Raw genomic sequence first — 13,411 nt, 5'->3', positions numbered from 1 at the left:
GATATCTCCCACAAAAAGTGGGGAAATGCACAGACTTCCGCTGCCACTAACTAATCGCGGGGCAAAATACTCCCGCGAAAATAGAAAAACACGAACGTTCCACGAGTAAAGCAGCTTACAGAGAGCTAGGAGAGCACTGGAAAGGGCAAAATAGAGGTTAGCAAGGAAAGTCAGAATGACAGCAGAAAGTGAAAATGTCGACGCAACAAACAAAGAGAGAATGAGCGCGACAATAGAAAACGCGATCGAGAAAGGAAGGTGATCACGCTTCGAATCTCGCAGGTTGCGAAAAGTAGGAGAGAGCGCGACAGAGAAAACAGAAGAAGAACACGAATAGCCGCGCTATACGAATACACACTGAAAGGGGAACGCGATGCCGGAGAGGTCCAGCACAACAGGCGCGCAGCTCACCGCAGGGAAATACCCTCCCTCCTTACACACGATGGACGTGGAGAACTGTGCACGCCAGAGCCTGAACACACTGGAAGCTTTGACAGAACGGCTAGCGAGTGCAGTGAATACACCCCGCACACACGAGCTATCCGTCAACGCTATCGCGCGAAATATCACTTCAGGCAAGTTAAAACTCGCCTGAACTGGGACACACAGGTATACACAGGGATACAACACGCAACGAATACAGTGATATCACGCAACGAATGGGGCAAGGGAGGTCCACCTACCCAAGCCACCGAGACACACGTGTGGAACGAAACACGTGAAACAAATATGAGTATGACAAATGTAGATCTAGCACGCAGACGACCACCACGCAAATACACGTAACGCGTACACAGGGCTAGACCGAGATCTAGACCTGGACCACGTTTAAAAAGAAAAACGCACCACGCAAACAATGTCAATCGCACCCACAAGCTGAAATCACGCCAAAGAATAATTTTAGCAAACACCATCGACAATCAAACTAACAAACGAAACACGCTTGCAACTAGAACAATCAGAAAAGATGATATTTCAATGAATTTGGAGCTCCCTGAATACAGGTGGGCCTGGTCTAGTGCAAGATGTTACAAATCACACACTGTCACTCAAACAATCGGCACACTCCTCCTCCCCAACAAACAAAATTACTAATGAAAACGATTACACCAAGACAATTAGACAAAACAAGCACAAAACGAGTTACACAACAGGAACAATCGACAAACGTGGACACCGCCAAGCTCCCTCGCGCTGCCAAGAGCTCTCGCCTCGGCTCCGTCGCATGTGCTCCACCCTTCGCGTATCGGTGCGGTATAGGAGTGCAACGCCTGTTGGCGAAAATAATAGCGGCAGCGGAGTCAGCTTAAATTGCGGCTCTATGTCCACGAAAACAATGGCACAGGAAGTAGGACAATTGTCCGTGACGCCACTGTTGTAGTAACGGTAGTACTTACCGGCACTACTGGTGAGTTGCAACTGTAACTTGTCTTGTAGCTCAGTCAGTATGTCTTTCAATCAGGTTCCAGGTCACAACTGAGGGATGCGCGCACTGGCAATCCCTTTTATACCTCCCCTGTAGACAGGGGGGGTTAGGGTGAAACCGCTAGGGGGCGTTACTACTACAATATTCATGGGTAAGCAGCTAAGAAGATAACACAGGCAAGAAAGGATTGGTAGAAATATAATTAATTTCCAAAGTCCAGATACAAGTAGATTATATAGCTCTTTATGAGCTAAAATTCTGGTTTAACTTAACAGTTCAAACTATCAGTACATTTGTATAGGTAGGGATCTATTTTTCTATTTTTAATTTGGACCATTGTTCAGTGAATAGTGTAGGAGTAGACCCTCTACGAAACTAGTGATTCTCTAGTTTGTTAAAAATACTGGCATCTCACTCAGGATAAGATAAAGTGGAAGAAATTAATGAATATTAGGAGTTGATTATGCTTTTGAACTTCCCATTTTGGAATTTAAGTCTGACTTTACGCATGGCTTCAGGCCATGCGTAGAGTTACGCAGGACTTGGTGGGACTTACGCATGACTTAAGCTTTGTGAAACAGGATTCAAAGTCCTGCGTAAATTTACGCAGGACTTAGGGATTTACGCAGGGTTTGAGGATTTACGCATGAGTTAAGTCAAACTTAAATCTTTGTGAAACACCCCCCTGGAGTACCGCTAGCGCATTCTGTAAACGTAAGTGGTATGGTGCGTGTGGTCGGTCGACCGGTCACGATTACATTCGTAAGTATGTGTGTGTGTGTGTGTGTGCAAAGCGTCTCTGTGTATGTTGCGCGCATCATAACAATTGATTTTTGATTACGTCACCCCTCCAGATATAACGCCATTTGTTTAACGTAGTCGCTGTTATATTCCATGATTGTACGTAATTTACGTCATGTTATGAAATATAACGCTTCTCATCCTTGTGAACATGGTCACGTGACAGCATTTTGACCAATCACACATTGGTATCTATATAGGTCATATAATATTTTATAATATTATATGACCGGTCGACCGACCACACGCACCATACCACTTACGTTTACAGAATGCGCTAGCGGTACTCCAGTATTAAATGAGCATCACACTGACACACGCTAGAACACAGAACTGCAAGCGCGAATTACGATATTGCAACTGATTTGTTTTCGTCAAACTGGCATGGCAGCTTATGATGAGCAGCTGCCCTTCGCTTGTGAGAGAGAAAGAATTGTTGTCCTGATAGCTCCTACTCCAATCAATGTTAGACAGTCGTGACAGGAAAGCCAAAGGATTTCCCATTACATTACCAGAGCCTGAACTGAGTAAGTTTTTATGCTACTTGTACTAGCGCAGGACCTGGACCAGGGCCAGGTCCGTAGTCTAAACAGCTCTTGTACCAGTGACCGCAGGCAGAAGAGATTAGGCCCTACATTATCAGAAAGTTCACATTCTCATACATCACCACAAACAAATGTTATGTCAACAAGCTTGCTTTACCCAGACCAAAAGCGGCATTTGGTCTAGTCTTCTACAATTTTTACATCTCTCATTACAAAATCTGGCTCTACCGCTACGAAACTAGGCCCTACGTACGATTGATTAACGACTGTTCTAGAAATTACTTTGTGATAAACAGGCAACGGTCGTACTCCACGGAAGAACGAATTCCCGGTAGGCCTACGTGAAAGCCATCGGAGTTAGATCTACGTATCAAAAGGTTACTTGTGGCTCGATTGAATACCACTGGCACTAGCGCACTGTTGTCATGCAGTACGCGCGTTCATGCAAAGGAGTAGTGTTTCTAGACCTAATCGTTTTGCTTTAGGGCCTATACAGCAGTTTATTTCTTGTACTGTAGGTCATATAATATAACAGATATTGACTTTTTCCTTCGGAAGGAATATAACATTTAATTTCCCTTGGGAAGTTATATTTTTGTCTCGGAATACTATATTTTTCCTCAGCGCTACGCGCTTCGGAAAAATATAATAATCCTCGACAAAAATATAACTTCCCGCGAGGATCTCAAATGTTATATTCCACCTCTGGTAAGTCAATATCTGTATACTCTCGTTTGTCAGATCAGCCTCCTGAAGTGAAATCAGCAAGTGGTTGAAAAATTGCCCTGCATCGATATAAGTGAGACATTCAAGGAAAAGATTTTGAATTTGAATAAAATATACAGTGCATTACAGGCATTCAAAGCTATCTGTCTTTTCTCAATGGTGTCTCTTCTAGGAAATAAGGAAGAAACAAGAGAAGCTGGAACAAATGGAGGTAAGTTACGTTTGCCTGTACGTAAAAAGTGATGTAGTCAAATCTCGGGTCTGAGGCTTACAGAAATGCATGCTGAAGTTTTCATCAAGCATTCTGCATAGAAAATGGTAAATGATCTCAGAAGTTTTTATTTTGTTTTGTTTTGTTCTTTCTCTCTTTTGTTTTATTCAGTAAATATTGCTAGTTTCTTTATTTTGTGAAATTGTTAAAGTATTATGAGTATATGTATAGATAAAGCACTATCTAGATATTGGTCAAATACATCACTCAATGAACTGGGCACACCCTCCAATCTAATTACTCTTCTATTAACTTACAAAATTTTGCATATTATAACTGAACTCAAGTTACATTCATACCTCTTGTGGTATAGAGATGGGTTCAGAAAGCATGTATTTGCAGTCTGGTTGATACCATTTGCATTTGGGAACATAGATTATCTGCAATGTGCAAGTTATGCTTTATTTGTAAAAAACAAAACAAAAAACAAAACAAAACAAAACAAGCAGAAAGGACTGTCATGGTAATTCTTATAAAAATGTTTGGTATTGTGTCCTTTTCCACTGCTCAAGTCAAGGAACCATGTCACACAATCACACATCAATTACATGAATTTGTATGTATCAACACTGTACATGAATGGATTATCTTCAGAGAACAAAAAAAGCTGTTGGCCAGACAACGACCACGATCTCCGTCGCCACCTTCACCACCTTCCCCACCCCGTCCGAGAAAAGTGTCCAAGTCAGTATCCCGTCCTGCAGCAAGGCCAAGCTCGAAACCCAGTCCTAAACCCAGTCCAAAACCCACGCCGAAACCCACGCCGAAACCCACCCCAAAACCTGTCGCGAGAGGGAAGGCTCAGCCGGTGAGTCAGTCACACATCAGTTCAATTCAATTCGATTCAATTCGATTCAATTCAATTCAATTCAATTGTATGTGACTTGGAACAATTTGTAGGCAACATTTCTAGCCTTTGTAATCACGGCACTTACTTACTAACTGTTGTGCTGTGTAGGAATCGTCCTATATTTTTGCAGGAAATATGTTTTATCAAATATTGTTTCTAGTTTTATGACCAACCACATGAGAGATAGTTAATATTCATGCTTTTTAGCAAATTTTACTCCTATTGGGTCCAGCAGTTTTTGAGCTTCAGGGTTGGAAGGTTTGCGTTTCATAACATGATATCTTGAATGGTAATTTCAGTAAGTTAGTTCTTGGGTCACAGGGGTCATGATGTAGCAATCATTTGAAAAATGTTATTCTTATCTTGAGTTGTCTGTAAAATGGCACAAGAACTGAAAGCTTGTTGCAACATTCAACTCAGTGCAGAATTTGTACGTTGTTGAAGCAAGAATTGGGCTTCTGCTTTCAAAATGGAATATTCATCTGTAACTATATCGGCTCACAGTTGCATGGATTAGGATGTTGGATGTGAAAGAAACTACATTATAGCGTTATTGAGACTTGGCCAAAAGATCTCAACATTGATATGACTTGTTGAGAAACAATGGAGAAGTAATGCTGTAGGGAAGGTGCAAATTTAAGTCACATATTCCTTTGATTCCTGTGCCTCCAAATGTGCTTGAGGTTTCATTTACTGTGTTTGGGGTTGTCTGCGTCTCCTTGCCTGAGATGTTCCAATTATGATTGTAGAAAACCAAAAACTTCTGGTGAATTTTCTTGATATGAAGCCCAGGTGTGCTACACAAGAAGCAGGTGTGCTGATTAGAGTCAGGACAGTGGTTCCATTAAGGTCAAAGTTCAATAAACTCTGGCTAAAATATTGATCTCCCTGGCTCTGTTACATAGATATTGGGATTGAGTATAAGTCAAAAAATCAAACGGAAGTCTGTGAATGCACAATTCTGAATGGCTGATACCTGACTTATATTTGATTGCATATTTATATGCAACATGGCTTAGTTCTCTTCTTCTCACGCACAATAATTAAGATGAATGAGGGGTTGAAAGGTCAAGGTCAAAGGTCACAAAACAATTGATGAAAATATTCATTCCCTGATTACCTTATTTGCATTGTGACATAGCATGTACTAGAATATGAAATATATTTCTTCATTTTTGTCAACAGATTCCCAAACCTCCACCCAAGCCAGCTCCCAAACCCAAACAGGTGGAAATATCAAAGAAAGTAAGAATTTTTATCAATTTAGTCATGGTCCTCTTTCTTATCTCATCCCCTCCAACCACCTACTCCCCCCCCCCAAAAAAAAAAAAATGAGTAAACTGACTTTTAACAGCTGCGCACTTGCCACTGTTTCACCTCATGTCAAAAATGTTGTAGATTATGTGACCAACATGAAGAGGATTTCCTTGATTTTGAATCCCACAGCAGTATGCCACCAAGACCAAGCCCATTGGGAAAGCTTCCCCAGTTGTCCAGCGTCCAGCCAGTCCAAAGGCCGCCACTCCGCGAACGGCCACCTCCGCTCCCGTCAAGCGTCCGAGCTGCACAGCGGCGCCAAACATCCGCAAGTCGTCGGCAGAGATGGATGATATACGATACCCCGCGACATTGAGGCTGATGTTGATGACTATCCGGGGCCGCAGAAGAAGAGGAGGACAAGTGTGTCCTCCCAGGACTCCCAACAGTCAGAGGACACAGTGGAAAAGGTGAGGCAATCTATGGTGGGGGGTTTCACAGTGCACCATGCGTTCTTTTTGGATGTGTGTGTGGTCTGCAATGTCCTGATTGAGGAGGCCCTTTTCAGGACCACACATACATCCAAGAAAGAATGCGTTGTGTACTGTGAAACCACCTACCATTTATGATGCAGCGTTCTACCACAATGGAAACACCAAAAGAGTGTCTGAGGCAGTGATTGGGTTGTGTCAACTGTTGTGACTTTTAATGTTTCACATGTAAACTCCTATGATGCTGTCTCATGAAAATACCTGATGTGATCTTAATACGACCAGATTTTTAAGTTTGCAGTCATGCTCTTGTGATTTTTGTGTAGTAGTTATGATGTTGCTTGAATTTCATATATCTATGAAAATTGTGTCTGCTACTAGTTCTTCAAGTGGTGATGATGATGAAGGAAAGAGATAGTGAAAATCATGGGGATGACACAAAAGCAGTGAATTCCAGGTAAATGTGAGTCGTGTGGTTTCACTGACATAGTCAGTCATGGTCATATTTTTGCATAATTCTTGAAATTCTTGGTGATGTAACAGAAAATTTTGCCTCATTAGAATGCAATATAAACCTTGCTTAAAGTCAACTTTGCGTAAGTGGAATAATCACCCTAGTGGAAGGTCTTTTCAAGTCCTCTTCTTTGTATATTCTACTGATTTTAATCCCTCATTAGTCGAATTTCTCTAAGTCGAAGCTATTTCGTCAATCCAAATAGATTTGATTTTGGCAAGGTTGACTGTATTTCATTTCGGAAATTCAGCGTGCATTGCAGGGCTGATTGGTTGTCAAGAGTTTATTGAGATACAATGTAATTTCCAAATACAACGGAATATGATGAACACTAAGGTTTGTGTGACATTTCTTGCATGCTCATTTATTGTTCTGAGTTAAATGCTAACAGTGCTTATGGTTTCCGCTATCCCATGTAGAATGCAAGCAGTGAGACTTACACTGATGTAGAAGGGGTAGGGGTCAAGGTTGAAACTCTCATCAAAGGTCAATGGCACAAAGGTCAAGTTGTAAAGGTCAGCAGGAAGCCGGACAGTGTGGAGAAGTGGAAGGTCAAGTTTGATGATCATCCCAAGGACAAATTTGACAAATGGTAAAATTAAAATGTCTGGTTGTGTTTGTATGTTTGTTTGTTTTTTTCCTTTATCTGGAAATAGATGCTCTAGGGAAGCATTGGAGGTACAGACCACATGAGGCAGCTGATAGAAACTAATTGAATCTCTTCTAATTCTTCATGTTTGCATTTTGGCAATAGATGGTTGCAGCATTCACATAATGCACAACCTCTCAGGCTGTTTTTATTTATTTACTATTTGCATATTAAAAACACAAACTCGGCTTTAGTGCATCAAAATAGTTAAAAAATGTGAGTTAGGGATAGAAACAACCGATGTAGAAATGTTAATCAGTATGATCAATGTTAAATATTGTTGAATAAACAAAATGTAACAATTGTTATAAGAATAAACCATCTACAATTATGGTTTATTGAGAAACTTAACGATATCTCCTTATATTTTAGGCTTTATTGCAAAACTTTTTTATGGTAGGATGTTTTGTGATACAACAGACCTACACATATGCATCAAATGTGATATCTTTAACATTTTTTAAATCACTGCTCCCAGTGGTAAGTGATACCTTTCTCATACAGTGTATGTCTAATGATAGAAGAAATCTTTCATCGTAGGTACATCACTTTAAAAAAAAATTGTAATAGTATCTTGTGTAAACAGATCTGCAAAGTACTGCAAAGGGTAGATTGGAGTCTTGTTCAAAGACTTATTGATTAAAGCCATTCTTTGTAACATGCACGTCTTTTCTTACATCATCACATGGAAATCTTCCATTTTATTCATGAACTAAAATATATGTTTTGTTGTTCTCCAGGTATGACAAAGACAGCTCAGAGCTTAGATTACAGGTAAGAATTTAACATGTTTTAATGATCAAGAACTCATAAATCTTCTTGAATGTCTAATGCACATACGAATAGGAGCAATTTAACTGGCACTCATTGAAAATGGCCACAGTTGCTATGAGTATATATCGTGTTCAAATAAGAAAGTCTCTTAAATATTTCAACAAGTTTTTTTCTATGTAAAGCATTGTTATGTTTTCATTTGTTGTCATTTTGCAAAGTACTCTCTGCTGGTTGGAGTGTGCTTTCATTAATTAGATGTTGTGAACGATTCTGGTGAGAGCTGTTCAAAGAATGTGGGTCTCTTTATTTCATTAATTCTTAATTTTTTGTTTAGCCATCACAGAATTTGGTAGTATTTGTAATTTCAATGAAAGGTATGATTACTTCTCTAGTTAATGTACTCTATTTTATGTGCCATGCTGGAAACCCCCTGTGTGCCACATTATTCTGAGACACCAACGCAGTAATGCTTGAGAAAAAACATTCTGTTTTTCAAATCTATGTAACTTTAATACATTTGTGTTATAACCTGGATATGTAGTGAGCAAAGCTGTAGAGAAAATGCCAAGCCTTGAATTGACGTTAATTGTATGACAAATCTATGATTGTTTTTCTTTCAAATGACCAGTAGCTACATTACTGTAAATGCATGACTTTTGCATTAAAAAAAAAAAACAGTGACAGAAAACTTAGAATTTACTTGCAAATCCAGTAGGGAACACTGCTTGCTGCTCAATCATTACATAAAATGCAAGCTATATGTGAGAGGGACAAAATGGCGACAAACGTTTTCATTGTACTGTGGCATTTGGCGATTTATTGATCGGTTTCATTGGGTTTGTGCGTTTGAGCAGAATATGTGAAGTTGGCACTCCATTAAATGAGTTGGGCATGCGAACTTGGCGCATAAAGAGTTAAGAAAATAAAACAAGTGACATTTTCATTTCTACAAGTAAATGTGCCACATATTGGTGTGTTTATATCTAGTGTGGCATTTCAAGAGCCTTTCTTTTTGGTGAAGTGCATGTCTTTCCCTCCCATTCTTTCTGTCTCTGGCATATAGATAAAAAAATGAGACATATTTTCATGCTGGTAACATTTTTGTTGTTGTTTTTTGCTGAAGCGTAAGCATTAATTTGGATTTTAAATATTGAGGTCTTGTGCAAACTCATCTCTTCATGCTATGGCTTGAGAAATATTATCTCATGCTTTTGCAGATTGTTCACTGTCAGACTTTTCTTTGAGTACTTTTGCAGGGAAGTGAAGAAGTCGTTTCATCGCACGAGGATGAGGTTGAAGATAAGAGGTTACCAGTGATCAAGGAGAAGGAAATGGAAAGGAGCAAGGAGAAAGAAGCATCGGAAGGGACCACAGCCGGAAAGAAAGAAAGTAAAACCGAAGAAGAGGTGAAAAACAGGAGCAAGGAGAAGGTGAAGGAAGGTGATAAGAAACACTTAAAGCCTGTGGAAGTAAAGCCTGTGGAAGAGGTTGCTAAGAAACAAGAGGAGACCAGTAGCCAGAAGGAGGATAAACGTGATGAGGATGCCAAGCAGCAGACTGTGAGGAAGACTGAGAGTGAAGATGCGGGAGTAAGTGCAGCTCTGCAGGAGGAGGTCACATCATTGAAGAGGATGAACACTGCCCTGTTTGAAGGATTCAGGTAACAAACTCCTTATTCCTTCAATTCTGCCATTTGTAAGAAGGATTCTATTTACAAACTTCCTTGCATTATGCACAATTCCCTGTTTGGTTCAGTATGTTTATATTACATACATTCTGATCATCAGTGTGTATTGTCTGACTCTCTTATAGATTGTATCACAAGTTAAAAAAAAAAAAGACATGTTCATGGATTTTGTTGCACAAAGAAGGTACTGTCTACTGTAAGATTTTCAGGCAGTAGCATGCTGCGCAGCCATATAAGGTCACATTTTTTCTCCCGGGTCCTCTATCAAATGCATTTATAAAATGGGCTTTAGAATCTCTGCAGTCTGATTGGTCAATTGTTATGGCTGCATTGATTTTTACTGATCCACACTGAGCCATGCATCTGTTAAAATCTGAACGCATGGCTCAAGTCTTGTACAGGTGTACCGGATGCATGATGGGGACAAAGATTGAATTTCATGAATTTATGGGCCCATTTTATAAAGCAAATGATGTACAGGCCTATTTAGTGGATTGATGAGAATTGGATGCTCTTGTTTAACTTTGGAAACATTCTAAAACCCACTCATTGGGCTCATGGCTTTAAATACTTTCAAAGTTAAACTCGTGCATCCAATTCTCAATAATCCACTCTGTCCTGTGCACCATTTGTACGATAAGACATTGATGTGTGACAGTATGTGTTTACTTTGAAGATGGTTTCATTAGAAGTTGAAGGGCAATTAGCATACCTTCTGTATCTCATCTGCTGAAATGAAAAAATCTTACAAAACGCAAACTGTGTAATGTGTGTTGTCAACATACCTTATCCAATAACAACATGCCACACACTTTGACATTCATTATTTCCCTTTCTGTTTGAGAGGTTGTCAAATGCAATATGGTCAAAAACTGCAGTACTGTCTGCAGCTAACCAGCTCTACTGTCATAATTTCTTTCATCTTTATCAATTATATCCAATGTTTAGGACATGTCTGAGATACTTTCTACCCCCTGACTGGACAATGACTAAAGATGACATCAATGCAATGGATGCCAGTAAACTTACAGAGTTCCCATTGGACAGTTTCTTTGACCATTATGAGAAAGGCCTGAGGGATGTAAGTTGTCAGCAATAGATATTTGCATATTTGCCTTCATCTGCAGGACACTACTGTCTGATCAGTTTTTATCAGTTGTAATATTATGTGTATATTATTAGGTAAAATATATGTCACCTGTTGGAGGGGGCCACTTTATTTTCATATTCTTTTAAGTCTGTGAGTCAAAGGTTGAAAATGTGCAAGAATCTACTGTACGAGCTGAAATTTTCGCGTACAGATATTTTTGTGAATTGCTACTAGGAGAACATTTTCACGTGTTGTTAATTTCGCGGTTGCGAGGTCTAACTGTGCTTATCTGTTCGCACGTTGTTATTTTCGCGGTTCAAAGGAGATTCTCAAAATTCGCGAAAATTTCAGCTCGTACAGTATCACATGAATGATTTAGAATTAGACTTGCAGTACACTGTTTGTAATTGATTGCATCAATTTGTTGGTTTTTATGCTACTGTGAAAAGTGTACCTTGTCCTGAATTGATTTTGAAAGGAACGCTAAGAGAATAGAGGTCCATCTTGTGGATGTCCTGTAATTTAACTGTAAATATACTCTCTCTTAATGTGAGGAAATCTACTTCAAAAAAAAAAAAAAAGAGGGAGAAAAGAAACATGCAGATTGTTGCCCTGTATATACCCCAAGTTTTCTCACGCCTATTTTTCTTTGCCATTGTCAAGCTGGTTGGGCGGTATCAGTTGAACGCGGAGGAAAAGGAGAAGGAAGTCATGGTAGCACAGGGCAAGCTGAACAATCTCCGAAAGATGGTAGCACAACTCTTGTCTACATTACATGATACTCAGATGAGACAATGTAGATCATATAAAGTCTAGCTCATTTTACGGCAATGCAAGTGTGTTCCTCACTTTTGACTGTGAAGTGAAGAGTGATCCATAAGATATGCGAGACTCTATGCAAAGGCATTTAGTATTTTAACCATGGTTGAAAAAAATTAACAATTACATGCCTTCTTTCAATAGTTTTTAAAATCACTTACTAGTAATTATCTTCAGCCCATTTTTTTTTTGGGGGGGGGGGGCACCTTCTGTCTTGGTTCACGAATGTATGCACAATGTTAACTCATTAAACTGCAAACTTATTTAGGCACATTGTATTTATTTTAATGTACAATGTTATGACTAGCATTCTAAATATTGTTCATCTTTGTAGTTTGAAGCAAGGCTTCTATTCACAAATATTTGCAGATTTCTAGTTATAAAGCTTGTAGGGTTTTTATGTTCATGTTAGCTAAGTTGTCTGATCTGAAATGACATTTCATGAGGACAACCCGGCCATGGAAACTTTGCTCTTTGAATTTCGATTGCAGGATGACATTTCGATAGAGAGCATGAAGGGAGATGAGATCGACAACCTCCTGGCAGTATGTCTCAAGGACCAAGACACGCAAGAGTGAAAGCATCCTTGATGGACCTTTCCTTTTGTTGCATATCTACACACTGTAGCTCAGCTATAAAGTGCATGCGACCCGCAGCTCCAAGTTGTGCAAGAATGCTCAGTGCATAGCAAGAGTGATCTGAACTCATATTGATGGTGCTTTCTATGATGCTATGAAGTATGCAAGCAATTATCGTTTGATTCGGAGGCTAGTGTTTGCCCAGTTCATAGTTGTCAATTTCATGTATGATAGTACGCCGTTAACATGTATTCTTGCATATTGTATCATACCAACTTTTACTATGTCCACACAGACTATCCTTTTCTTTTTCTACATCTCTTTTTTTTTTCTCTTTGTCCTCAAAGTTGAGCATGAATATTCCCTGGACATGCTGTGGAGTAGGGAACATCTGTTTAGAACAGTTATTTAGCGAAAGTTGCCAAATGGACCACGCTCAATTTAAAAACCGTTAAAACATGTACGTAGCTGTTCAAATTTGTTCATTGTACTTTTCATCGTGTGTTTATGTATGAAATGTGCATTTAACTGTACTTATTTTTCTATTGTGTGTGTTTAGGAAGAGTTCAGAGAGCTTTAAAACCAATGAATTTCTGAAAACTGATTGGAGAGAATCTTTACCAGTTCGTGCCAATTGTGTACACACTTCTGAGCAGCCAGATCTGTAGCTATGAAAATATATAGTGGACAGCACATTGTTCTTATTTTTGTGTGTGTTTGTTCCATGAGCCAATGTACACTTGAAAATCATTGGATGAATGTTCCTCAAGTTAGCTTCTCTGACTCCTTGTGTGAAATGAAGCTTTTTCTTTTTTCTATCTGTTCGACAAAAATGTATCAGAGGAAGTGATTATAAGGGTGAAAAAAAATTCCTCGATGCATGTACATGAAAGAGCCACTGAAAAAGAATGCATTCCATTGCTGCCAAGACTT

At 39.4% G+C, this 13,411-nt stretch overlaps 1 protein-coding gene across 1 annotated transcript; it reads left to right on the top strand.

Moving 5' to 3' along the window:
* The first annotated feature begins 373 nt into the window (after nt 1–373).
* LOC140227601 (uncharacterized) lies at nt 374–12,478 on the top strand. Its single transcript, XM_072308018.1, has 11 exons — nt 374–575; nt 3,671–3,709; nt 4,447–4,577; nt 5,805–5,864; nt 6,066–6,215; nt 6,284–6,346; nt 7,301–7,473; nt 8,271–8,304; nt 9,561–9,964; nt 10,940–11,072; nt 12,392–12,478. Exons 1-11 carry the CDS (start codon nt 374–376, stop codon nt 12,476–12,478), a joined length of 1,476 nt encoding a protein of 491 aa, XP_072164119.1.
* The last annotated feature ends 933 nt before the right edge of the window (nt 12,479–13,411 follow it).

The sequence above is a fragment of the Diadema setosum genome, chromosome 4, assembly GCF_964275005.1.
Source record: "Diadema setosum chromosome 4, eeDiaSeto1, whole genome shotgun sequence".
Classification (NCBI taxonomy): domain Eukaryota; kingdom Metazoa; phylum Echinodermata; class Echinoidea; order Diadematoida; family Diadematidae; genus Diadema; species Diadema setosum.
The sequence above is the reverse complement of the archived record's forward strand: the minus strand, read 5'-3'. Positions and strand labels throughout refer to the sequence as shown.